General features: G+C 38.7%; 1 protein-coding gene across 6 annotated transcripts in view; it reads right to left on the minus strand.

Annotated features, from left to right (window-relative positions):
* Nucleotides 1-2,466: 2,466 nt before the first annotated feature.
* LOC136862726 (protein ST7 homolog) overlaps nt 2,467-26,048 on the minus strand; it is a 374,644-nt gene continuing 351,062 nt past the window's right edge. For all 6 annotated transcript variants that reach the window (XM_067138951.2, XM_067138952.2, XM_067138950.2 and 3 more), the window contains one exon: nt 2,467-3,094. In XM_067138951.2, the coding sequence (XP_066995052.1) occupies nt 2,999-3,094 (96 nt within the window). In that variant the 3' untranslated portion in view covers nt 2,467-2,998. The remainder of the gene's footprint in view (nt 3,095-26,048) is intronic.

Consider the following 26,048-nt stretch of genomic DNA (forward strand, 5'->3'; position numbering starts at 1 on the left):
TTCGTAGATCTAGAGAAAGCATATGACAGGGTACCGAGGGAAAAGATGTTCACTATACTGGGGGACTATGGAATTAAAGGTAGATTATTAAAATCAATCAAAGGCATTTATGTTGACAATTGGGCTTCAGTGAGAATTGATGGTAGAATGAGTTCTTGGTTCAGGGTACTTACAGGAGTTAGACGAGGCTGTAATCTTTCACCTTTGCTGTTCGTAGTTTACATGGATCATCTGCTGAAAGGTATAAAATGGCAGGGAGGGATTCAGTTAGGTGCAAATGTAGTAAGCAGTCTGCCCTATGCTGACGACTTGGTCTTAATGGTAGACTGTGCCGAAAGCCTGCAGTCTAATATCTTGGAACTTGAAAATAGGTGCAATGAGTATGGTATGAAAATTAGCCTCTCGAAGACTAAATCGATGTCAGGAGGTAAGAAATTCAACAGAATTGAATGTCAGATTGGTGATACAAAGCTAGAACAGGTCGATAATTTCAAGTATTTAGGTTGTGTGTTCTCCCAGGATGGTAATATAGTGAGATTGAATCAAGGTGTAGTAAAGCTAATGCAGTGAGCTCGCAGTTGCGATCAGCAGTATTCTGTAAGAAGGAAGTCAGCTCCCAGACGAAACTATCTTTACATCGGTCTGTTTTCTGACCAACTTTGCTTTACGGGAGCGAAAGCTGGGTGGACTCAGGATATCTTATTCATAAGTTAGAAATAACAGGCATGAAAGTAGCAGGAATGATTGCTGGTACAAACAGGTGGGAACAATGGCAGGAGGGTGCTCGGAATGAGGAGATAAAGTCCAAGTTAGGAATGAACGCGATGGATGAAGCTGTACGCATAAACCGGCTTCGGTGGTGGGGTCATGTGAGGCGAATGGAGGAAGAAAGGTTACCTAGGAGAATAATGGACTCTGCTATGGAGGGTAAGAGAAGTAGAGGGAGATCAAGACAACGATGGTTAGACTCTGTTTCTAACGATTTAGAGATAAGAGGTATAGAACTAAATGAGGCCACAACACTAGTTGCAAATCGAGGATTGTGGCGACGTGTATGTATGTATGTATGTATGTATGTATGTATGTATGTATGTATGTATTGGTCCCTGATATATACACCCCTCCTTATACCTGGATGCCTCTGTTTCAAGAATTAAACGTTATTCCAATTTTTATTTTAAAATACTCTCATATTATACATGAAAAAAACTCGCTACATTGCACATTGGTGATGTCATTGCCAAACCGATTACTCACACGCAACATTCTGTGCAGGATTGGAATCAGAAGAACTGATTCCCACAGTTCCAGATGCCATTCACGCACATTTTAAAGTATTAAAGTGAGCGCTTGTAACATGTCGGTGCATCAAACTGTGTATGTGTAGTTCTGCTGTTTGTAGAATTGTCCCATATGTACAGATGTACAGTACTGAATGAATTATTCTGGCAATCATTTCCTCTATGATTATTGCATATGAACATAAGATTATAGATTAGTTATGTAGAAGTTGGGACACAATTTCTTCATACACTCTTGTCCAGGGGAAAGGCTCTAAAGCTGGGCCTACACTTAAATTCTCAAATTACGTTCCTTCTGGTGTTATTAGTATATTTCAAATACTTGAACATGTGCTGCCTAGTGCATGTCTGTGCTGCACACAACCAGTAGTAACAACTTGTGGGCGGGGGAGGAGAGGGGGGGATATCGTAAATATGTACGTTTAGGATTGCACAAGGAGCTGCTGGTCGTCGTCGTGGGAAAAATTCACAACGCTGACTGTCCACTGAACCACTTGTTAGTGACTACTGCAATCTAGGGGTGTTTGAGAGAAGTAAAACAGTACAGTATATAATGTAATACAAACGATACAGGGTTATAAACTATGTGTTTAATAAAGCATTGTTTTCTGATATGTAAAATTACTGAACATGTGACATAAATCTTGAGATAATGAACTTGAGATAATAGTCTCATTGTGTGTTAATTTAAAGTATATAACTTCATTTGAAGAATGAGAAATTTGAAAAATGTGCTCCTTTGACATGTTGGCAGACGGGGTAGTGCGACTGATATGGTGCTATGTTCAAGGAATGCGTTGCCTGAGATTATGAAGGTCGAAGACTAGAGAGTGCCACACCATTTACCAATTATTACCAGAATAGAATATAGAGAGAGTAGTGCATTATTGAGTCACATGAGGAGTTTAAAAGAAAAAGGATCATTTGCTAAATACAGGTGGAAAGAGGAGCTGCCACACCACCACGCCCGGTGTGGCAGGCAGGAACACACCTGTAGCACTCGCGCTAAAGGATCGCTGTTTCGCCATGCCTTTCCTACAGATATACAAAAGGTGAAATCAAAATCCTAATCATTTTATCAGTTTTTGTTTTCTTCAAATGAGTATATTTTTATCTTTTCAGGATAAAAAGGGATTTGTAAAGGTCAAACTTCAAAGGAAAAAAAGTTCACAAGCAATCATTTTATCTTGTAAATAACTTGTATAAAATTATACATAAATAAAATATTTAACACTGGCAAAACAAAAGTATTAACAGTAATTGATGTCATCCAGAAGATCATCAAGATTTTTATCGGCATTTAAAATTTGACAACACTCTCCACATATATACAGTCAAAATTTGTTACTGTGCTTGGAAGAGAGCAGAAACATAAGTACATGTCAAACACACACAAAGAGGTACTTGTACTTTTTTATTTGCACTAACAATTGCGTAAAGTAACAGCAAATTTTTAACTGCTACTCAGTCTTCTTAAGAAAGGTGTACTACAATACCCAAATTTTTAACTGAGATAGTACCAAGATTTAAAAAAGGAATTTGCATAAGACTTATTACTTCAGGTGCCATTTCATGGCTGTGCATAGGCTATAATTGCTTATATCACTTATCACAATATGCGATTTATGTTGTTGTGCATAGGTTGTACATCACTCGTGTCACATCACGATGCAATTCAGTTCCTTCATCACATCAGTTCATATCCTCGAGAGCTGTTGAAGGAGATTGGAAGGCAAAATTGCTTCTAGTTTGTCAAGAAGGTAATGGAAGGGAAGAGAAACCCAACTCAACATCTAGAAAGAGAAAATATTCCAAATCTGAATTACTGACACAAAATTCAATATCAACATGACATTATAAAACACCATTTTGCAGTAAAATAAGATCAATAAAACATAATTTCTCACAAGCACAACACCAAATTTAGTGAAAAATATTCTAAAACACCAGTCGGGCATGGGAAGTTGAAAGGCAGAACAAACAGGAAATATTATAAACAGCAGATTTCAAATTCTGCACCCATGTTCAAAAGTGAAATAGGGAAGAAGGAAGTAATTCCCTGTTTACATCTCGTTTATAAACCTGGCACTTACTGACATATTACACAGTAGTTAAAAGCATTACACTTTTCTCTGTAAAGTGCAAATGAAGGAGAAAGGAATAGACCATCTCATCTTAGTTACTCATAGGCTAATGTCCCCAATTTAATGCTAATTTAACTCTCTGTAGATAGATGGCAACTGCCAGCCGTGTGGTGCATGAGTAACATGCCTGCTTCTTACTCGGAGACCCCGGATTCAATTTCCCATCAGTCTATTAAACTTCTACACTGACGGCTAGAATGGGGTCCACCTGTCTTCGTGAGACCAGCAAAAATGTTATCTGATTATTATCAGGCAGTAGACCAGGTCACGAAAACCAAGCAATATGGCTGGGAATGTTGTCCCTGACCATGTGGCACTCTCAAAATTTACATGCCATCTGGCTGGGCAACAGCAGTCTTAGTAAGTCAAGACATGAAAACTGGCAGTAGGTACCATGTTTCCTTTTTAATGGCCATCTTAACTAAGATTGTTAAATTCACATACACAAAGATAACATAGCAAATGAGCAGGATTATAGATTGTCTGCCTCCTTGGCTGAATGGCCAGTGTAGTGGTTTTGGTTCTGAGGGCTCTGGGTTTGTTTCCACGCCAGGCTGGAGATTTTAGCCATGTGTGGTTAATTCATTTGGCTTGAGGGCTAGGCGTTTGTGTTCTGTCTTAACGCACATCCCCACATATATTCAGTATATCACGCTACAAACCACCACAGAAACATGGACCATTCCTCCACATAGGTTTGGTGTCAGGACAGGCATCTGACCGTAGATATGGGTGCAATCCTCATGCAGTGTTAACCCCAAGTAATCGTAGGAGGAGGAGGAGGAGGAGGAGGAGGGGAAGCAGCGACTGTGGCCTTAATTAAAGTATTATTAAAGGCTAACAGAGATCACCACACCAGGCAAGTGGTTGCGCGGTTCGGATCACGCAGCTATCAGCCTGCATTCGGGAGATAGTGGTTTTGAACCCCACTTTTGGTAGCCCTGAAGATGGTTTTTTGTGGTTTCCCATTTTCAAACCAGGCAGCTATATACAAAAGCTAAGACTAAAAAACATTTTGCAGAGTTATATTTTAATGTCCAAGGCCTGTATCCAGTCCAGTGCCCCTGTATTTCCCTCCAAGAAAGTCAGACTAGTCACCAAAATAGGCTCTTCTATCACACTCTCCTACAATGTGTTTGATAGTTTGAGAGGCACCACGGTCACACTTGGGGGACTGGATTTTACCACACTTAAAAAAGCTGCAGGGCAGGCACCATGGCCACAATGGATCCAAGTAAGAATGGACCAAGTTCTCCTTGTCAGGTCAAACTTCGAATTTGAATGTAGGAGAGGCTAAAGATATAAATTTGTTCTTGAAGTCTACTCCTCCTTCCATTGGGCAATGGGGTTGAAATTACACTACTGTGCATGGGTGATTGATGAGTGAAAAGATTTCAGGTGGTTTCTCTGGAGATCAGAAATACTCAAATGAATGGGCAAGTCAGGCTTCTTGTTTTACTTTGAGTATTCTCTCAACAGTACTTGTGATCTACAAAGTGGGGCGGGTGAGATGACATTGTTTAAGACAGAAAGTCAGTGGGTAAGAGCTATCTCACTACACCTGAAATGATCCCCATCATGTTGTTGAACTGCGTGCCCACAAATTCCATGTGGCAGCTGCTGACCCAAAGTGAAGCATAATATTCAGCTGTAGAGAAAATAATAATAATAATAATAATAATAATAATAATAATAATAATAATAATAATAATAATAATAATAATAATAATAATAATGTTGTTGGCTTTACATCCCACTAACCACTTTTACAGTTTTCGGAGGCGCTGAGGTACCAGAATTTAGTCCCCATGACAGTAAATCCACAGATACATGGCTGACGTATTCGAACACCTTCAAATAACACCGGACTGAGCCAGGATTGAACCTGCCAAGTTGGGGTCAGAAGGCCAGCGCCTCAACCGTCTGAGCCACTCAGCCCGGCTGTAAGGAAAATCAAACCAAAGGTAGAACATCTTAGTTTGACTGCAGAAACACTTACGACGACTGAATGACTATGCAAAAAATAATAGCTTGTTAATAAATCCTAACAAAACTCAGGCTATTATATTTGGTACCAAAATAAACCTCAACTTGTTGAAAAGTAGACATGTACCCCCAATTATTTTAAATAACATTGTCGTGCCCTATTGTACGTCAGTAAGAAACTTAGGCGTTATAATGACTGAGACCCTCAACTGGACTGAACAAGTGACAAATACATGCCGTAAAGTGCAGAAATCCCTTTTTCCTCTCAAACGCTACTCTACTATATTTCCAAAAAATCTTAAAATACAACTGGTAAAATCCCTAATCTTACCAATTCTAGACTACTGCTACACTGTACTTACGGACATATCTCAAGACAGTAACAAGATGCTTGAACGGAATTTGAACACCTGTATTCGATTCATATTTAAGCTGCGATATGGTTCTCACATTTCACCTTATTACAGGGAGTTGTCATGGCTTCGTGTTCATGAGCGTCGCAGTCTCCACATGTTGTCTCTTCTGCATGGAGTTCTAATCACAGGTGTACCGAATTATCTCTCTTCAAAATTTAATTACCTCTCCTCCTATCATAACCACGATACACGATCTGGCTCCTGTTTAACAATATCTCTCAGTCACTCCAGGACCTACAACCGCTCCTTTGTAGTCACTGCCGCGAGGCTGTGGAATACCCTACCTGCTACCATTAGGGATTTGCGTTCTCGTAGGAGATTTAAGATGGATTGCCGAAATCACTTTCTGAATACCTCTAGCTGACTTTTCGATGTGTGTAGTGTGAATGAGTGCGTGAATGAGCATATATTCATAATAATTAGAAATATATTTGCCAGTTATAGGTTTTTTTTCTGTGTTTCCGTCTCTTATTATCACTAGTGTTAGTTTTATATTTATTATCATGTACACTTAGATTGTAGTGTTGTACATTCTATAATAGTTTTTTATTACAATCTCCAAATTTTCTATTAGTACCATATTATTTTAAAAGATCTGTTGCATTTAAATATTATATGTACGTTAATCATTTTAAATATTGTGGTTAAGTGTAAGAGAGGGCCTTGAGCCCTAACTTCGCCACGAATAAAGACGAATTACTTACTTACTTACTTACTTACTTACTTACCACCTCGATATCGACTTCTGATCTTAGCAGTAGTGTTTAGCTAAGCGCTGCCAGAAGGAAAGTGTCTGATCTAATGTTACTCTAATACAAAAAGTCATGGGTAGGGGTGTCCCATTAGAAAATGTGCCATGTATGACTCCTGAGCATTGCGGCTAGCTGCCACATGGCTGAGCAGTCTGTCACAGACTCCAGTGTCGTGAAGATGGCAACACTCGCGAGTTAACTGACTAACTGACTTTGAAGATGGGATGATCATCGGCGCATGGGTCATAGCAATGCAGAGATTATATGCGAATTAGGGTTTCCGAGGTCAACAGTGTCGAGGGTGGATTTTCAATACCGCACAGAGAATGTTACCACCCGCATAAGCCACCACACGGGTGTCAGAATTTAGTCGTTGTTTGTGTCAAGGTATCGGCAAAGGGACACGAGTTGGTCATCGGCTGGTGAAGTTCCAATCGAGCATTTATGGGATGCTGTCAATGCTGCTGTACGTTCCATGAACCCCATACTAACTACACAGACCAATTATGGGCAGCAGTGCAAGATGCGTGGGTCCAGATCTCTCCAGAACGATTACAACACATTGTCTTCACATGACGTTTGGCCACTTAGTGTATACTTAGGGTAGTTATTGTACCCAAGAACTTTACTGGTGAAAGATATCTGGAGTGTACTGTTTGCCATCTTGGTAACTATATAAAAGCAGGACATCACGTTGCCTCCGCAGAATCATACTGGGCGCTCCACGGGCTACTGTGAGTCAGATCACTGCCAGTTGAATGTTGGGAGTGAGGAACCCATTCCTACTAGGAATGTAAGGAGGCAACTGCACCCCATAGGTTTCACCAGCCGACGACCAACTCATGTCCCTTTGCTGACACCTTGACACAGAGCTCAACGACGTGCATGGGCCCGTGGACATCGGCAATGGACCATGGGACAATGGTGGCGTGTGGTATGGTCCAATGAATCCTGGTTCAAGTTGTATTGAACTGATGGGCGCATGCGAGTGTGGCATATGCCCCATGAAACTATGGATCCTGCGTGTCAACAAGGTTGTGTCCAGGCAGGAGGTGGCTCAGTTCTGGTCAGGGCGGCATTCTCATGGTTGCAATTAGGCCCCACTGTCTGGCTGCAGGGAGTGCCAACAGGTGCACGTTATGTGGACATTCTTTTCGACCATCTGCAACCCTTTCTGGCCCTAGAGTACCCTGATGGAGATGCTATGTCTCAACAGGACAATGCGCCATGTGACTGCTCTGTGGTGACACACATGTGGTTGGACGAGCACTCCAGTGAAGTTACGACCATGGATTGGCCCTCCAGATCCCCTGATCTTAATCCAATCGAGCATTTATGGGATGCTGTCGATGCTGGTGTATGCTCCATGAACCCCGCACCAACCACACAAAAAATAAATTGACAATTGACCATTTCAATACAACATATCAAGTAAATAATATTACATCAGTCTTGGGACTAGTTTTAGCCACTTAGTGGCCATCTTCAGCCAAACAAAAGTTAAACAAATTGTGTGATAACTAAAATATATGTATACCAGACAAAGACAATATTGCAGGAATAATTATAACATTAAAATACATATAACAAAAATTATGGTTATGATCTTCTTGTCATAATATGATGTCTTTACGTTGACTTAGGCAAAGAAGTAAATCTGGAAATGAAAGCCAGAATTAGGAATGAATAAACATTCAGAAAATAAATTATTTATGAGACTCACTTCTAATGTTTGATGTGGAACAAGTACTGACTTGCTGGAGGAAGCAGGCAGGCCATGAAAACAAAGGAGTGGATAGGGAACAAGCACTGACATGTTGTAGGAAGCAGGCAATGTAAACAAAGGCATAGATAAGGAGAGAAGGGGTGTCTAAGGTGGGGCTGAAGGATGCGGAAAGAAAGACTGCTGCCGAAAGGGGAATTTAAAGAGATTATAAAAGAAAGAATTCTTTTTACTGAGACATGATTAAAGATAGGAATTAAAATGTCAAATAAAATGTTTGCTTTCTCTGATATTTCATTTAGATTGAAGTTAGGATTGAAAAACAGTTCCAGATGGATAAAACAATTTTCCATAATATTGAGCAGGGGACCTTTTTTGTATAACTTTAAGAATTTTCATGTCTTGGTTGATATTAATGAACTATGGTTAGTATCAACCATGTGCTGTCCCATGGCCCCCTGTTCAATATTATGGAAAATTGTTTTATCCATCTGGAACAGTTTTTCAATCCTAACTTAAATCCAAATGAAATTTCAGAGAAATCAAACATTTTATTTGACCTTTTAATTTCTATCTTTAGTGATCATGTCTCAGATAAAAAGAATTCTTTCTTTTATAAACTTTTTAATTTCCCCTTTCAGCAGCAGTCTTTCTTTTCACATCCTTCAGCCCCACCTTAGACACCCCTTTCTCTTCTTCTCCTCCCCATCTACTCCTTTGTTTACATTGCCTGCTTCCTCCAGCAAGTCAGTGCTTATTCTACATCAGACATTAGAGGCGAGTCTCATAAATAATTTTTCTCCTTTTAAATTTCTTTTCTGTATGTTTATTCATTCCTAATTCTGGCTTCACTTCTTTGCCTGAGGTCATAAGTCAACTTAAAGACATCATATTATGGCAAGAAGATCATAACCATAATTTCTGTTATATGTATTTTGATGTTATACAGTTAAATCTGACTTATGCATATATCAAGGGGAAGAGAAAAAGCTACTTGTAACTCAGAATTACTTAGAAATCAGACTTACACAATACATCACATATTTACTGAAAAACCAATGGAATAGACCTACATGTGTAAATACTTGCAAATAATAAATACATTAGGACAGAAAATATTATTTAGAACTTGGTCCAGCCTTAATCAAATCAGATAGTTTGGCCTGTTTCACTTTTCTTGCATTAAGAGTATAAACCTCCTTTTGCAAACTTAGTAATGAATTCAAAGCATTTTCACTACAACTTTTCACACTGATGTACCGCCTACACACATCTCCATCAATGTCACTATCGCCTGTAGCTGGTCCATCACCACCGTGTTGTTGGCATACATCAGCAATAATCTCTTCATCCGGTAGTTCTCCACATAAAGCCAGATTATCATCGAAATGCACAAAAGTATTGAATTCTACACCCTCTGGTAGCGTTAGCTCATTGCCAGACAAAACTTCGTCTCCATACCATCATTAGAGGCAGCTTCTTCTAGTAAGACACCAGCTTTGCGGAAACAATTGCTGATTGTGGAGGATGACACCTGCTTCCAGGCAGCCGAAATAAAGTCCACGGCTTGTAGCGAATTAATGGAGAGGTTTGTTTCCTGCATCACTCAGTGTTATTAAATGCTGAACCGGCATTTTTCTATAATTTGCAATGATGCCCAAATCAAGCGGTTGTAGAACACTGGTACTGTTAGGAGGGAAAAAACACACTCAGACATTCTCCAGAACGATTTGAGGTGGATGTGCTGCACATCGATCCATAAGAAGAAGCATCTTCTTCAGTTTCTTTTCCATTTAAATGTCCAGTTTTTTCAACCACTGTTCCATTAGAAGCATAGTCATCCAATAATTTCTATTGGATTCATATTCCGTAGGTTTTGTTTTCGCACCCATAAAACATCTCGGATTCTTCGATTTTCCTATCACAAGTGGAGAACGTTTGTCAGACCCATCTGCATTGGTGGCGAGAAGTACTGTTACACAAAGTTTACTTTTCTTCCCTTCCATGGCATGAAGTCACCTTTTTCAGCTAATGTTTTATTAGGAAGGAGATTGTAGATTTTTGGAGGCTGATAATCGCTTACGATACCCGGAAGAACCTCTTCTTTCCGGTGTTGCACCGTGACGTCTTCCACAGCTTTTGAGTCACCGCAAATTGTTCTCCCTGTGATTCCATGACGATCTTTAAATCCTTGCAACCATCCTGATGAAGCCTTGAAATCAGCAGTGATACTCATTATTTTAGCTAAATCTATTGCCTTTGCCTTCAGTATATTGCCACTAATTAGTAGAGTTGCAGCCCGCTTTTGATGGAACCATATGAAAAGTGCTTTCTCCAAATCGATGTACCTTCCTTTTTGCTGACGGCTGTGCTTTGCTGATTTTGAACTCAGTTTTAAAAATTCATCCATACTGATGACTACACAGCGTGGTATAAGCAATACCTAAGTCTGAAGCAATTTAATTTCCTGTTTTGTGTGGATTAGCGTCCATTTCTTCTATAAGTTTTTACTTTTTCATCTAGGGTATAACTTTTCCTTTTTTCTGTTCTCCATGACTAATGAAAAGCAAATGAATGACAAAACTACTGTTCAACAGTAAACACCAGATACCGGCACCGTGGACATTTTACTTCTCCGTTGTTCCCATTAAAGAAATTCTCATATTCAAACAAATTTACTGTATTTTCTTTTGTTCTGCGCACCGAAAACGCCCACTTTGCTTGTAATGCATCTTAATCTTTAGTGGCATTGTGAATGTCAAAAATGACGAAGGTAGAGGAGGAGCGAGATAGAGAGCGAAGGAGGTCTTGCTCGGTTGGCCTTTGTTAAGCCGCCCGTAAGTAAGGGTCAACAATGTCACTCGGCGAAACAATGTTTTGTTTCAACACCGAAACCTGACCGCTCTGCTTCCGCCTACGCCGACATAGAGGAAACTTCGTAAATACAGTAAGTTCTTTTTAAAAAGCATGTGCTCATTACAATTACGCAAAACTTAGTTATATTTCACTGACACTTAATACATATAACAGTGAATTACGTATAAATGGATTACGTATAAATAAGGTTTAATTAACACGCGTTTAAATTACATTTTGCCGGGACCTAAAGGAAATTACGTACAAATACGAATTACGCAGAACAGAGTTACTGTAGGTATAAAGCAGGTTCAACTGTAATTATTCCTGCAACATTGTGTTTGTCTGGTATATACATATGTTTTAGTTATCACATAATCTGTTTAATTTTTATTGGGCTGAAGATGGTCACTAAGTGGCTGAAACTAGTCCCAAGACTGATGTAATATTATTTACTTGATATATTGTACTGAAAGAGCCTCCGTGGCTCAGACGGCAGCGCGTCGGCCTCTCACCGCTGGATACCGTGGTTCAAATCCCGGTCACTCCATGTGAGATTTGTGCTGGACAAAGCAGAGGCAGGACAGGTTTTTCTCCGGGTACTCGGGTTTTCCCTGTCATCTTTCATTCCAGCAACACGCTCCATAATCATTTCATAGCATTTATCAGTCATTAATAAATTACCATGGGAGTGGCGACCCCATTGTAACAACAGCCTATATATATATATATGTTTCATTCATTACATCCCTGACCCGGTCAAAGACTGGAAATCAGGTTGTAGGTTTTCATTCATTGTACTGAAAAGGTACAATTTATTTGTCAATTTATTTCTTATAACTGCACTTCAGTATGGAACAAAAATGAAATTTATAGCTTATAACCAACTACACATGACCAATTACAGTAGAACCTCGATAATTCGAAATAGGTTAATTCAAAATCCTGTGAAGGAGGTCTAGTTCCCGGAAACGCGAGATACAGTTTTGCATGTTATTTAAATTGTTAATTCGAAATACGGATAATTCGTAATTCGACGTACAATGTTGGCCCCATTACCGAAATTCAGACTTTTAATTAGAAACTGCCTTTACATTTTAAAACAATAGTATGTTACAGAGTAATTTAAACTTGAAATTTATCCGCGTCATAATAGAACGCATGTTCCGGAACGTGGAGGGGTACCGTAGCTTTCCGTATTTACACTCACTTCGGTGGGTCTACAGTGCGCTTCATGATTACTAAGTTGAATGAAATCTGAATTCTTTTGTATTCAAACTTTTAAGGAACGCTATAATATCACGCAACAGGCAGTGTGCGGAAAAACAGAATCCGCAAACACTGGCGGTGCCAACAGTTAAAGAAAAACTGGCTCATATAATAAATTCGTAGGCACCGACCAATATTGTCATTGCTGATGAAACTGCATTGCTTTATTTTAATGCGAGCCTGAACGGTCTTATGGTTTTAAAGGAGAAAGTGCCAGCCAGGGAATCGTACAAGAGTGGGGGATGGGGGTCATTGTAGTGCGTTGCAATGCACATGGAAGCCAGAAACTTTAACCCCTCGCCATAGGAAAGTTCGATAAGCCACAATGTTTTAAGGGCGTCGGGCACTTTCCATGCCAGTACGAAGCTTCTAAAAATGCAAACAGTAGAGAAATCCAAAAAATAATTGCATTTGCTCAGGGGAACCAGCATAATTTATCCTCGTCTTTGAATTGTGTGATTTCTTCTTTCGTTGCGTGAGGTTATGTTTGTCAGTGATTTATCCAAGTGCATTATTTAAACATTGTAAATGCACCTTGTTGGATACATGTCGGAAATAGCTTTTTTCCCATGGCATTTGAAAGGTTTAAAACGTGAATCGAGGTGATTGCATATATTAATGAGTCTTAGAATACTTTGGACACGGCAAGTGTTTACATTTCTGAAGTACGAGAGAAGTACCATGGCGGGAAATCGTACAAGGATAGTCATAGAAAAGTTTGATTTTAAGGGCATCGGGTACTTTCTGTGTAAATACAAGGCATCTAAAATGCATACATTATAGTAATCCAATGAATAAAGTACTTGCACATGGGAGCCAGCATAGATTTTGTGCTTTTTTTTTTTTTCTTTCTTTCTTTCGTTGCATGAGGTTATGTTCTTTTTTCATGGCATTTGAAAGGTATAAACTGTGAATCAAGGTTAACTGCATGCAGTAATGGGCCTTAGAATATTTTGTAATGCAGCAAGGGTTGGTACTTCTGGATTGCGGATTGGCGGTTAATTCGAAATCACGTAATTCGAAGTCCGATTTTTGAGTCCCAACGACTTTGAATTAACAAGGTTTTACTGTACGGGTATCAGTGCAAGATGCGTGGGTCCAGATCCCTCCTGCCAACACATTGTAGGGAGTCCATGCCTCACCGCACTGCTGCCATTTTTAGGGATCGCGGAGGAGCAAATAATTATTAACATCACATTCAGTGTCTTCCCATGACTTTTGGCCATTCAGTGTATATTTAGGGTGATTATCGTACCCAAGAACTTTACCGGTGAAAGATAGCTGGAGTGTACAGTTTGCCATCTTGTTAATTATATAGAGGCAGGAAACTTCAGTTTTGCTGGTGCCAGGTAGAGCCTCCATTCTTGAAGTTTGCACCAAAGTCAAAAACATCATCAGTTAAAACGTTCTGTTTCCTTCAAGTTGCAATGACTTACAGCTTGATGCAAGTGTAATGGACTAGTATAACTTGGAAACAATTCTCTAACCCATGAGTAAATAATGGAAATATCAAGCTCGATGGTAATTTTTTAAAAATTATTATTATTATTATTATTATTATGACTTGTGAGGTGTGGCTATGAAGTTGTTTATATCTATTTGTTTATTATTTACGTAGTTCTGTACGGGCGATCGTATTATTTGTGAGGTTATGTCATGAAATATCTGCTCTATGTATATTAATATGAGTTTATTTTATGTAAGAACACATAATTAATAATTTATTATTACCTGTATATATTATGATATAAATCCTCTGCAATGTTGTGCAACACATGGTAACAGTCCAGAAACAACACATCTTGTCACTAGAATTGTATAGAAAATTCTTTTCATTGTAAATAGGTTATTGGAGACTCTCAAAATTACGAGAAAACAAGTTGAGTCATATTCTCCTAGAAGCCTGGCCAGGCAACGTATATAAAGAGACAGTCTTGGGAGTAGAGTGGAGTTGTTTTAAAGAGACTTGTGTGGAAGTCGAACTCGTGTTGTGATTCTGTTTACATGCTACTGTAGCAGTCAAATGTTTGTCAAGATGACGATTTATTAGCGCATGTGTAGAATATGTATATATAATTTGTAAATAAAATAGTGTACACAACTGACAGCATTTTGTGTGTGCGTGTCTTTGTGGTGACATGAAGCTAAAGCTTATTTAGTTCACATTCCCATGTCTGGGAGAGACATTAAATTCTTTCTGGAACTCCACAGCTCTTATCCTTCTGTCCGTGGTAAGCATGAGATCTTTCTGAGTGGAGAAGTCCATCTTTTGGCAAGCAAGCAAGCAAGCAGGTGACTGGATCTCTCTCCAATAGATTCTTGCATCTGCAGCATAGTTCCACTTCACAAAATTGCCTCTGCACTTTTGACATTCCCGTCCTCAACTGGTTTAAGGTCCACCAAGTAGCATGTGGTAAGTGATGCTCACTGCTCAGTTTTTCTTTACAAAGAAAGCCTTCCTGAATCAGTGCTGTCTTCTTCCAGAGTGACACGCACCTGATATTTAGTATAAAGCTCCTTATGGATCTCAGACAGGGTTTCACCATATGGTTGAATATCAGGTGTGCCTGGGGTCCTTCTCAAGTTTTTGCCTCTCTACCGCCTGTCACAACACAATGCATAGTTGGAGGAACGATAACAGTGAGGGGGTGCACTGGAGTCCATCTCAGGCAGCCAGTCACTATGCAGATGGACTTGCTCATGGCTTGGCATGAGCAGATGCTTCCCGAAATGGTGCCTATACCCTCCTGCCATGAAGATGAGTCCAAGGCTCATGAACACAGAACCTGAGGGCTTGCTCCTCATGTTGAGCTTGTAAGCTTTTGTGGGATACCATTCCTTCCACTGCTCTTGTAAATCTGTTTAATAGACAGACAATGATTTACAAACAACATTTAACAGCCTCACAAAACGGGCACACAAGAATTCCCTGAAGATCACTCAATAACTGAGGTTATGAAGTTAAGAAGAGGAGGAAAATCTCCCAAAACGGGAGATATGTTTACAAGTGAGAATATCAGGGAATAATGATCCAAACCACTACTGTAGCTCAACATCCACTCTGCACATAAAAAAAGTAAAAATAAAAAAAGATAAAGGACAACTGCAGTAACAAGACAGCATTTCGAAACCACAAAATCTTTCAGTAGAAACAGTGATGGCAGCTCTCTTCACACTCAAAGTATCTTCAATTGTGAAGAATGGCAACAACAAATCAGGCAGAGACTTACTGTATCTAACCTAAGAATACTAGAAAACCTAAAAGCAAGACATCTGAAGCCCATCCTTCAGATTTCCTAATATTTTTGGAACAAACAGACAGACATTTTTCTGCTTTCCAAGCTCATTCGTTTAAAAATTTTGGGCCGTATTGACAGAACATCAGAGGATAAGAGAGTATCTAGTTTGTTCCAAGGACATATATAATAAAAATCAAGAATCTTATTATGTCAAGTCAACAACATGTTGACCACATCATAGTTAATATCTACATTTCTCAACATTGCAATTTAGAAATTTTCACTTCTATTTGGAAGGAATCAATCAAACTAAGATCTATGTTCTGTTTCAAAAAATAAATAAATGAATATGCTTTTCACATCCAACAAAACACAGTGTTTCAAACAGGATGTTCTCTTCATGAAGAACCATGAATTTTTAAGAATTTCCTGAGATGTGCAGTGTTTTAACATATTTTATAACCCCATTCCATGAACAACACACATTGTTTAACTTCAAACTACATGAAAGGATTCACACATTCATCACCAAATTGATGTACAGTGTTTTAACATGACTTTTTTTAAGAAACGTTAATTTTAAGAATTGCTCAGAAGGGTCAACTAATTTATGTACCGGTATGTACATTGAATTTAACATGACATTCCACTGTTTTCAAGGGACACTAATTTTAAGTCATCCTCATGAAGGTTCGTATGTTTTTAATGTATATTTTATGTATGTCTTTGAGTTTATAAGAGAATGCTTATTCTTTACTATTGTCTATCAGCTGATGATAACTTGAAACAAGTCAAAACATGTACTGACCAATTGTAACTCATCATGAGTAATACAAGTATTGATTTCACTGACCTTAATTAATATTTTATTTTGTAAATGTCTCTAATATTGCACAGCTTTTGGTACAGAGGATTCCTGAAATTATATTAGCTACATTTTCCTTTATATTTTGTCCTACATTGTCAGGAACGGAAAGCAGATTACATTTTGTTTCATCAAAAACTTTTAGTGACTTATTCACAGAAGAGGTGGCATTTTCCAGCGACGTGATCATTTCTGATAAGCTGGTAATATGCACTAATATAAAATCAAAATTTCCTTCCAACTCATGGATTCGGTAAATAGAGAGATGGACAATCCGCCTAGTCAATACTATGTGATTAAGTCAACACGAACCCAATACTGGCCATTATGGCCAAGATTATTAATAGTAACTGATGGCCTGACGGTGCATATCAGCAGTATCAATGGACTCTGTATCATTTGAGTCCAACGAATCAACTATCTCCTTAATGGACTGGAGGTGCTGAGCCACGGCCAACTCGAAGCTCCGGCCTGCTACACGACAGTTCCATAGTGATGACGTCAGTCTTTTACTGCAGTGGTACGGAGGCATGAGTCTTGTTTATATGGTGGTTTCGTAGCACGTTGTTGTTATTTCAACGTTATTAGGGGTGTTTGTTGTGTTTAAAAGTGATAACTGTATGAAAACGTATCAGTAAAGGATGTATTTTCAGCAATAGTATATGTTAAATACTATAGCATTCTAATTTGAGCAGCCTGATGTTAGGAAGTATTGCTAGGTTATGTGATAGGTTAGGTGAACCCACTGAGCTACTATGAATTGTCTGAAGTAGGTACTCTAAAGTTTATCATGATCATTATAATAATGTGCGAGTGTAGTGTGCCTGGATGTACATCCAATTACCGTTCAAATAAGGAGGTGGCTATCTCAAAATTTGTTTTCTAGCGATAAGGAAAAGCGAGCTAAATGGATTCATGCTATACACCGAGTTAATTTTGAACCCAGTAAATATGCCTGTATCTGTATTAAACATTTTTCCGAAAATCACATGATTTGAGTTGATACTGCAAAACGACCAGATGGTTCCGTTTTAAGTGTACCTAGGGTAATGCCAAAATTAACTGACGATGTTGTGCCAACTATGTTTTATGGGCAGCCGTCATATATGTCTCAACCAATACCTGCCAAACGAAAATCGCCAGAAGAAAGGAGAGAGGAACTGAACTTCAAGACATGGTGTGAAGGAGACAAGATATCAAATTATGAGGACTTGTTGGGTAAGTTAACAACACTAAATGTACTTGAGTTCTATCAAAATTGATGTTGATAAAGTTTTGTTTTACAAGCTTCAAACTGGAGACATTCTGACTGTCGAGATATCTGTTACAATTTTCAATGTGCAAGTTTGCTTAAATGATTGCAAGATACCTTCTAAAAATATAGCTGGATTTTAGGAGATAGTCTGCTGTGTACCACATGTTCAGCACTTGAGTGTTTACCGAGTCATTTGAAAGCTTTTAGTAACTCATCTACATCAGGGGTTACAGTTAACAAGTTAAAAAATATGTGCTTGACTGAAGATGACTGTATTAATGAGTTAATGAATTGCATTTGGCTATCACTAAATCAAGGGACTTAGAAACTGATTTCAATACTGCATCAGTATTGTTTTACATAGCAGGGTACATTTCACACTGTTTATTAAGAAATGTGAAAGGATGTGCTGATTGTAAAACACTTATTACTTTGGACAAAGAATTGTCAACAGTAGGACTGAATGATGAAACAAATTCATACTTGCTAAAGCTGTGCAGAGGGGGGGGGGGGGGGGGTTGTAACAGCCTAGAGATTTTGTTTTTCAAATTGCTGTGGAGGGCTACACTTTATTTCTTACCTTGATATCTGATTTTGAAGATTCCTTTTTTTACACTGGAAGTCACAGGGAAGTTTATACAAACCTTTTGAAAATGAAAGTTGAAGAAAGTGGTAAAATCTGTGATCTAAGTGTGTGTGTGTGCAGTATAGTGTTCATTAGTATTGTGTCCAAAATCTGCCACATTTTAGGAAACATTTTTAGTAACAATTACTCAAAAATAACTAACAATACTGTGTGCACAAACAAGCATAAAATAATGACATTTTAGAGACAACAGTTTACCTAATGAGCAATAAATGATTTATTATGGAGGGCTACATGTTAATTCAGGCCTTGATATCTGATTCAAAGATGTATTTTTAAACAGTGGAAATCATAGGGATGTTTCTTTCAATGTTTTCATAATGGAAGTTGAAAAACCTAGTAATTTCTGTGACAAGTGTGGGTGTGAGCTACAGAGTTAATGAGTGTTGTGTCTAAGATCTATCATATCATGGCAAATATTTTTCCTGTCATTCAAAAATGATTAATAACACTATGTGTTCAAATAAGTGTAATATAAGGGCATTTAAAGATGTAATGATCACTCACCTATTTTCGGCTACCGTCATCTGCAACTTCATCTATGTTCATATACTCGCCGATACTTCATCCATCTAACCGGCCTTGGACCTTCTCTGCTGACGCGCCGTGCATCCGTCCTGGTGAACTGCTGACTACACACTGAGTCTCCTCTGCGTTACGTCATCTGCTACGTCAGTGTCCGATATTTCTCGACGTTTTGTGTACTTTTTTCCGGAACTTTCTGCAGCGGTATAAAGGCTTCCCCCACATACTCGGTCTTCAGTCCAGCACTGATTCCGAGTGTGGTTGGAGGGTCGTCTGAGGACTTCCCAGTATTTGCTGGGAAGCTCCACTTCTTTTATTTGCTGCATTGGGTGAGCAACAGAGTATTTACTTTATAATTACCACTATTATTCTCCTCCTATGGATTTTGGAGTTATCTTCATTGCTGTGGCCGGTTTTCTTTTAAGTCTAATATGAGTGACACTTTTTTCTTAACAAATGAACATTGAGTAATATCCAATTTCAAGAGTTGGTGAGTGATTGAACTTGTGGCCTGGACGGTACAACTTATCACATAAAACTGTTCCTGCATTTGGCAATGTTTATACTCAGGCGACTCCCATTATTGTGATCCCCGTCCTTGGTCCTTCCCGTGCCTTTCTTCTCTCTTTGTTTACCCTTTTGGAAATTTGTGTCCATATTCTCCGAGGCTTATAGGTTACCACGTTCATTTGATTAGTCAAATATTATAACTTGTAAATGGTCTAGGGATTCTATCCTATGTACGTCATTCACGATGAGTGTTTTCTTTTGTGTGTGTCCGGTTACAAAAGTTTGAGTTGTAAAATTTAAAATTGATTTCCTTTGTAGAAACAATATACTGTTTTGATTAACTTTTTTTTTTCTTCTTCTTATTGCATCCACTAACCTCCAATTGGTCCCAGCTCTTTTCTCCTTGAACGTCTTGTCAAAGAATCTTAATCAACCTATACGTTGTTGCAATAAAACGTCACAAAATGGTAGCAGAGTAACCCACCCGATTTATTTACTGTTGTCTTTTTTTTTCAATTTTTCTCTTTTTTTACTCTTTGTTACTGTGCTCTCTTTTTCAACATGGCAACTTTTTCCGATAATTTTCCATTAAACTCTTCTGATAATTCTTTATATTTACCCCCGATATACGGATTTAATTACTTTTGATGACACTTCGTCCTCAGAACCTTCATCCACCATTTGTTCGTCTTCGCATTCTGACACTTCAGAATTATCTGATCAAGACCTAAAACCAAAACTTCCAAGTAACACTTATCATTTACATCCTGAATCTTCTAGGCCACTCACCTCATCGCCTATTTCCCCAAATCCACTCATTTCTACATTGAATTTAGAGATTATTAAACAGTCATTAACACAAGTGCCTCATTTAACTGATACAAATCCTCGAAATTTAACTATATGGCTATTTTTTGTCCGTAAATTTCTTAAAATTAACCTTGCCCCATTTTCCCAACTCATTAGTTTATTAACGTCTAAAACTACTGGACATTTAACTAATTTTTGGCTTGAAAATATGGCACATTTTCAGGATTGGGCTCAATTTCGCACATGTCTCCATAATTACTTTCTACCTTATGAGGTACGTCATACATTGAGTTTCGAATTTGTCCGCCGTCATCAACGTTCTGACGAACCTGTACACGATTATTTAGACTCACTTCTTACTTTTAGTGATGTTCTTAATATCGCTAATAATCCATCGGAATTAATTTCAATTGTTACATTTTATGCTGTACCTTCTTTCCGACAACTTCTTCAGATACATTCCCCCCCTACCTCTTTGTTACAATTGTATACCGCAGCACAAGCTCATACGACTTACTCGTATGCAGATATTTCCTACTATGATCGTGTCCCACCACCACCACCAGTCTTACCTTCTGCTACTACCTCTCCCCCGGTGTCATTATCATTACCAACATCTCGTTCTGTTACAGTCAGTAAACCTATTATCTGTTACCGCTGTAGAGGTACAGGACATATAGCTAAATTTTGTGCCTCCCCCATCTCGGGAAACGCCCCCAACCCTCGTCCGTAGGCAGTGGACGCGTTCACGGGGCAAATCTGCCTGATCAAATACCTGCTTTTCATCACACCTTTACCACTCGGCAACCTTTTCGATCTTCTTACACTAAACCGAGCGTCAAATATGATTCTCGCATTTTTTGCTCATTACCCAAAACTTCACAGATTGTAGTCTTGCTCCACAATATTCCTACTATTGCACTTTTAGATTCTGGTTCAACGACTTCGTTAATTAGTTTAGAACTTTTCCAATCTCTTCAGACTATTTTTTCTCGTCTTCAACTTTCTCAGTCTTCCCTTCGTTGTACTTCTGCATCAAATAATCTACTTCAGACCCTTGGTCAAGCCAAGCTCAACTTAAAAATTCAACATTTTTCGTCGACCTATTCTTTTAATGTTGTAGAAAATTTATCATATCCATTAATTCTAGGATATGATTTTTTTCGTCATACTGGTTTGGTACTTGATTCATTTTCTTCCTCTATTCATTTCACCTTTTCGGATATTAGGATTCCATTAGTGAATTGTTCTGATTTCCCTCTTTCACATCTTCCTTCGGTTCGTAAGGATTATGTGTATTGTAATCGTTCTCAATCTGCCCAACTTGATAATTTGTTAGTTGAATTTTCTGATGTTGTGACCTCTAAACTTGGAACAGTTTCCAATTTTCAAGCTCATATTGATCTCACTGATACCACACCTGTTCGATCTCCCCCGTATCATTTGAGTCCGCCCAGAATGAAAATTCTTAATCAACTTGTAGAGAAAATGCTGATTGATAATACCATCGTACCTTCCACTTCGGACTACGCCTCTCCCGCGTTCGTTGTTGATAAACCTGATGGGTCCTTTCGTTTTGTAGTTGATTATCGTAAAATTAATTCTAAGATCCTCTACGATGCTTACCCCATGCCTAAAGTTCAAACTGCGTTTCAACATTTTTCCAATGCACAGTATTTTTCCCTTTTAGATTTCAATTCAGCCTATAATCAGATACCCTTAGATGATAGTAGCTCTAAGTATACTGCCTTTATTACTCCTACTGGGCTGTATCAATTCACGAAAGTACCTTTTGGATTAAACCTTGGCTCACAAATCATGCAAAGATTTGTTGACAATCTTTTTTCTGATATAAAATATCAGTATCTATTTCCATATGTGGATGATCTTTTGATTTATAGTCCTGATTTTGACACTCATATCAAACATCTTCGTGAAGTACTCTCTAGATTACGTTCTGTTAATCTTACCGTCAATCCTTCTAAAATTATTTTAGCACAGACTTCCATTAAATTTTTGGGCCATATTCTGTCCAATAATGGCATTTCTGTTGATCCAGATCGGGTTTCTGCAGTTGATCGTATTCCTCCACCGAAAAATTTGAAGCACTTGCGAACATTCTTAGGTATGGTTGGTTTTTATAGTAAATTTATCCCTCACTATTCTCACATATCTGAGCCACTTAATTTACTTAAACGAAAAGGCATGAAATTTCACTGGGGAGAACAGCAACAAACTGCATTTATTTCTCTCAAATCTGCCTTAACCAAAGCCCCTGTTCTTCAAATGCCTGACTTTGATTTACCCTTTGAAGTTTTTACGGACGCCTCTGACGTTGCTGTTGGAGGAGTCTTACATCAAAACCGAGACGGTAAACTTCTTCCTATTGCTTATTTTAGTCGCTTGCTCTCGCCTACTGAACGTAAGTATTCTGTTTATGAAAGGGAAGCATTAGCGTTAATCCTCACTATTGAGCATTTTTCGGAATACCTTGACCATCGGCAATTTCTTGTTCAAACTGATAATCAGGCCTTATCCTGGCTACTCAACAATGCCCCTAAAATAGGCAGGACCGGTCGATGGCTGCTCCGCCTTTCTCGTTTTAAGTTTTCTGTAAAATTCGTTTCAGGTTATCAAAATTCAGTCGCTGATGCTCTTTCTCGCCTTTTTGACCAATCTCCCTCTTCAACTTTAGATCAACTTCCTTCTTATGAAATCAATGCGATTTCTTCTCTTATTGATTTTCCATTATCTTTTGACTCGTGTCATCAGCATCAATCTACCGATTCTTACTGTAAAGATATTAAGATTTCTCTTTCTGCTACTAACTATGACGGACCTTTCCGGATCCATAATGAATTGTTGGTTTTTAAACCAACTCCTAAATCAATCCCTAGAGTAGTCATTCCTTCCCCTTTACGTTCGATGCTGTTTCAGTATTATCATGGATCTCCTACAGGGGGACACTTTGGGCGCGCTAAAACTTATTCTCGGTTGGCATCTCAATTCTTTTGGCCCAATATGCGTAAGGATGTCATCACTTGGGTTAAATCTTGTACTTTATGCCAAAAACACAAACCCCGGAACGCATTGTCCTTTGGTGCTCATTCCGCCACACCTTCTACTTATCCTGCTGAGAGGTATTATATTGATGTTGTCGGACCTATCACTAAATCCTCCCACGGCAATGCATATATTTTTACTCTGCTTGATGGTTTCTCTAAATTTTTGATTTTGCGTCCGTTGCGTACGCTTTCTTCTCAAACTATTATTCGGCTTTTGAATGACCAAATTTTCCCCATTATTGGTCTACCAAAATACCTAGTTTCGGATAACGCTACCATTTTTACCTCACAATCCTTTTATAACTTTTGCTTTATGAATGGTATTAACAAGGTCTTTACCTCCCCCTACCATCCTCAAGCCAATCTCGTCGAACGATATCATAGAAATTTGAAAGTTCTATTGTCCATTTTTCATTCCGAAGACCAACGCCATTGGGATTCTGAATTGCCTGCCTTTGCCCTAGCACTTAATTCTGCCATCAATAACTCCACCTCTCTTTCCCCGGCGAAATTGTTTTTGGGTAGAGATTTGCAAACTCCTTTGGATTTAACATGGGATCTACCTTCTTTGCTCCTTTGCCCCCCTAATCAAGTCACTCAAGCGGAGTGGAAAAGGGCCTTAACTAAATTGCACCAGGCACGGGAGGTCCATCGACGGGTTCACGACCGTGGGCACCGTCCATCAAAATTTAAACTTTTAGATAAAGTACTGTTAAAGAATCATCCTCAAAGTTCCGCGAATGATCACATATCTGCTAAACTTTGCCCTCGTTGGACAGGCCCTTTTTCAATCATTCACTTCTCTACTCCGGTTTCTGTTTTATTACAGGATGCAAATGATCCTTCCATTATTAAAAAGGCCCATGTTTCGCAGTTGAAACAGTATTTTCAGTAATTTCTTTCTTTTTCTTTTCTCTTTTGCTCTACCCAGTGACCCTTCAACCCCACCCGGGTCAACTGGACTCTCCCATCTTGGTGAACATTAGGGAATGTTCCCCTTCTTTTGTTTTATTTTTTTATATATTATGTATGTTAAAAAAAAAATATACCCTAGACCATATTGTGTTCATTTATTGTAAATTTTTAATACCCCCCCCCTTCCCTTCCTTGTGCCTTTATTATGTTTATTTAAACTTTGTTTCTTGCCGAGTCTGTTTTTGTTCCAGCTCCTCTTGTTCTTCCTTCCTCTTCGCCTGTCGCCATTCGTCGGGTCCATCTTGACTTCCGGAATCCTTCGGATTCCTGGCCGGCGGGGGAATATGTAACGATCACTCACCTATTTTCGGCTACCGTCATCTGCAACTTCATCTATGTTCATATACTCGCCGATACTTCATCCATCTAACCGGCCTTGGACCTTCTCTGCTGACGCGCCGTGCATCCGTCCTGGTGAACTGCTGACTACACACTGAGTCTCCTCTGCGTTACGTCATCTGCTACGTCAGTGTCCGATATTTCTCGACGTTTTGTGTACTTTTTTCCGGAACTTTCTGCAGCGGTATAAAGGCTTCCCCCACATACTCGGTCTTCAGTCCAGCACTGATTCCGAGTGTGGTTGGAGGGTCGTCTGAGGACTTCCCAGTATTTGCTGGGAAGCTCCACTTCTTTTATTTGCTGCATTGGGTGAGCAACAGAGTATTTACTTTATAATTACCACTATTATTCTCCTCCTATGGATTTTGGAGTTATCTTCATTGCTGTGGCCGGTTTTCTTTTAAGTCTAATATGAGTGACACTTTTTTCTTAACAAATGAACATTGAGTAATATCCAATTTCAAGAGTTGGTGAGTGATTGAACTTGTGGCCTGGACGGTACAACTTATCACATAAAACTGTTCCTGCATTTGGCAATGTTTATACTCAGGCGACTCCCATTATTGTGATCCCCGTCCTTGGTCCTTCCCGTGCCTTTCTTCTCTCTTTGTTTACCCTTTTGGAAATTTGTGTCCATATTCTCCGAGGCTTATAGGTTACCACGTTCATTTGATTAGTCAAATATTATAACTTGTAAATGGTCTAGGGATTCTATCCTATGTACGTCATTCACGATGAGTGTTTTCTTTTGTGTGTGTCCGGTTACAAAAGTTTGAGTTGTAAAATTTAAAATTGATTTCCTTTGTAGAAACAATATACTGTTTTGATTAACTTTTTTTTTTTCTTCTTCTTATTGCATCCACTAACCTCCAATTGGTCCCAGCTCTTTTCTCCTTGAACGTCTTGTCAAAAAATCTTAATCAACCTATACGTTGTTCCAATAAAACGTCACAAAGACAACAAGAGTTTGGTGAGTGACCATCATAATACTTTTCAAATTGTGGAAAGATACACATTAACTCAGACCTTGATATCTCATTCAGTAATAATTGTAGGGATGTTTTTTCCAATGTTTTGATAATGAAAGTCGAAAAACCTGGTAATTTCTGTGACAAGTGTGGGTGTGTGCTGCAGAGTTAATGAGTGTTGTGACCAAGATCTGTCATATTTTCGAAAATACATTTTTTAACTCATTTATGTGCTCAGAAAAGCATACATTGTTTCGAGAGTCCAAGTGAGTAGCCTTCAGTCGAACATTTTACAATATGTAATATACTATCTTGAGTGCATATATTTGTGTATTCGTATGTATTCTTTTGATAGTGTTTCTTCAATGTTATGTGTTTATGGGCTTATTATTGCATTTTCTTTG

This window comes from Anabrus simplex, chromosome 2 (genome assembly GCF_040414725.1).
Source record: "Anabrus simplex isolate iqAnaSimp1 chromosome 2, ASM4041472v1, whole genome shotgun sequence".
NCBI classification, from domain to species: Eukaryota; Metazoa; Arthropoda; class Insecta; order Orthoptera; family Tettigoniidae; genus Anabrus; species Anabrus simplex.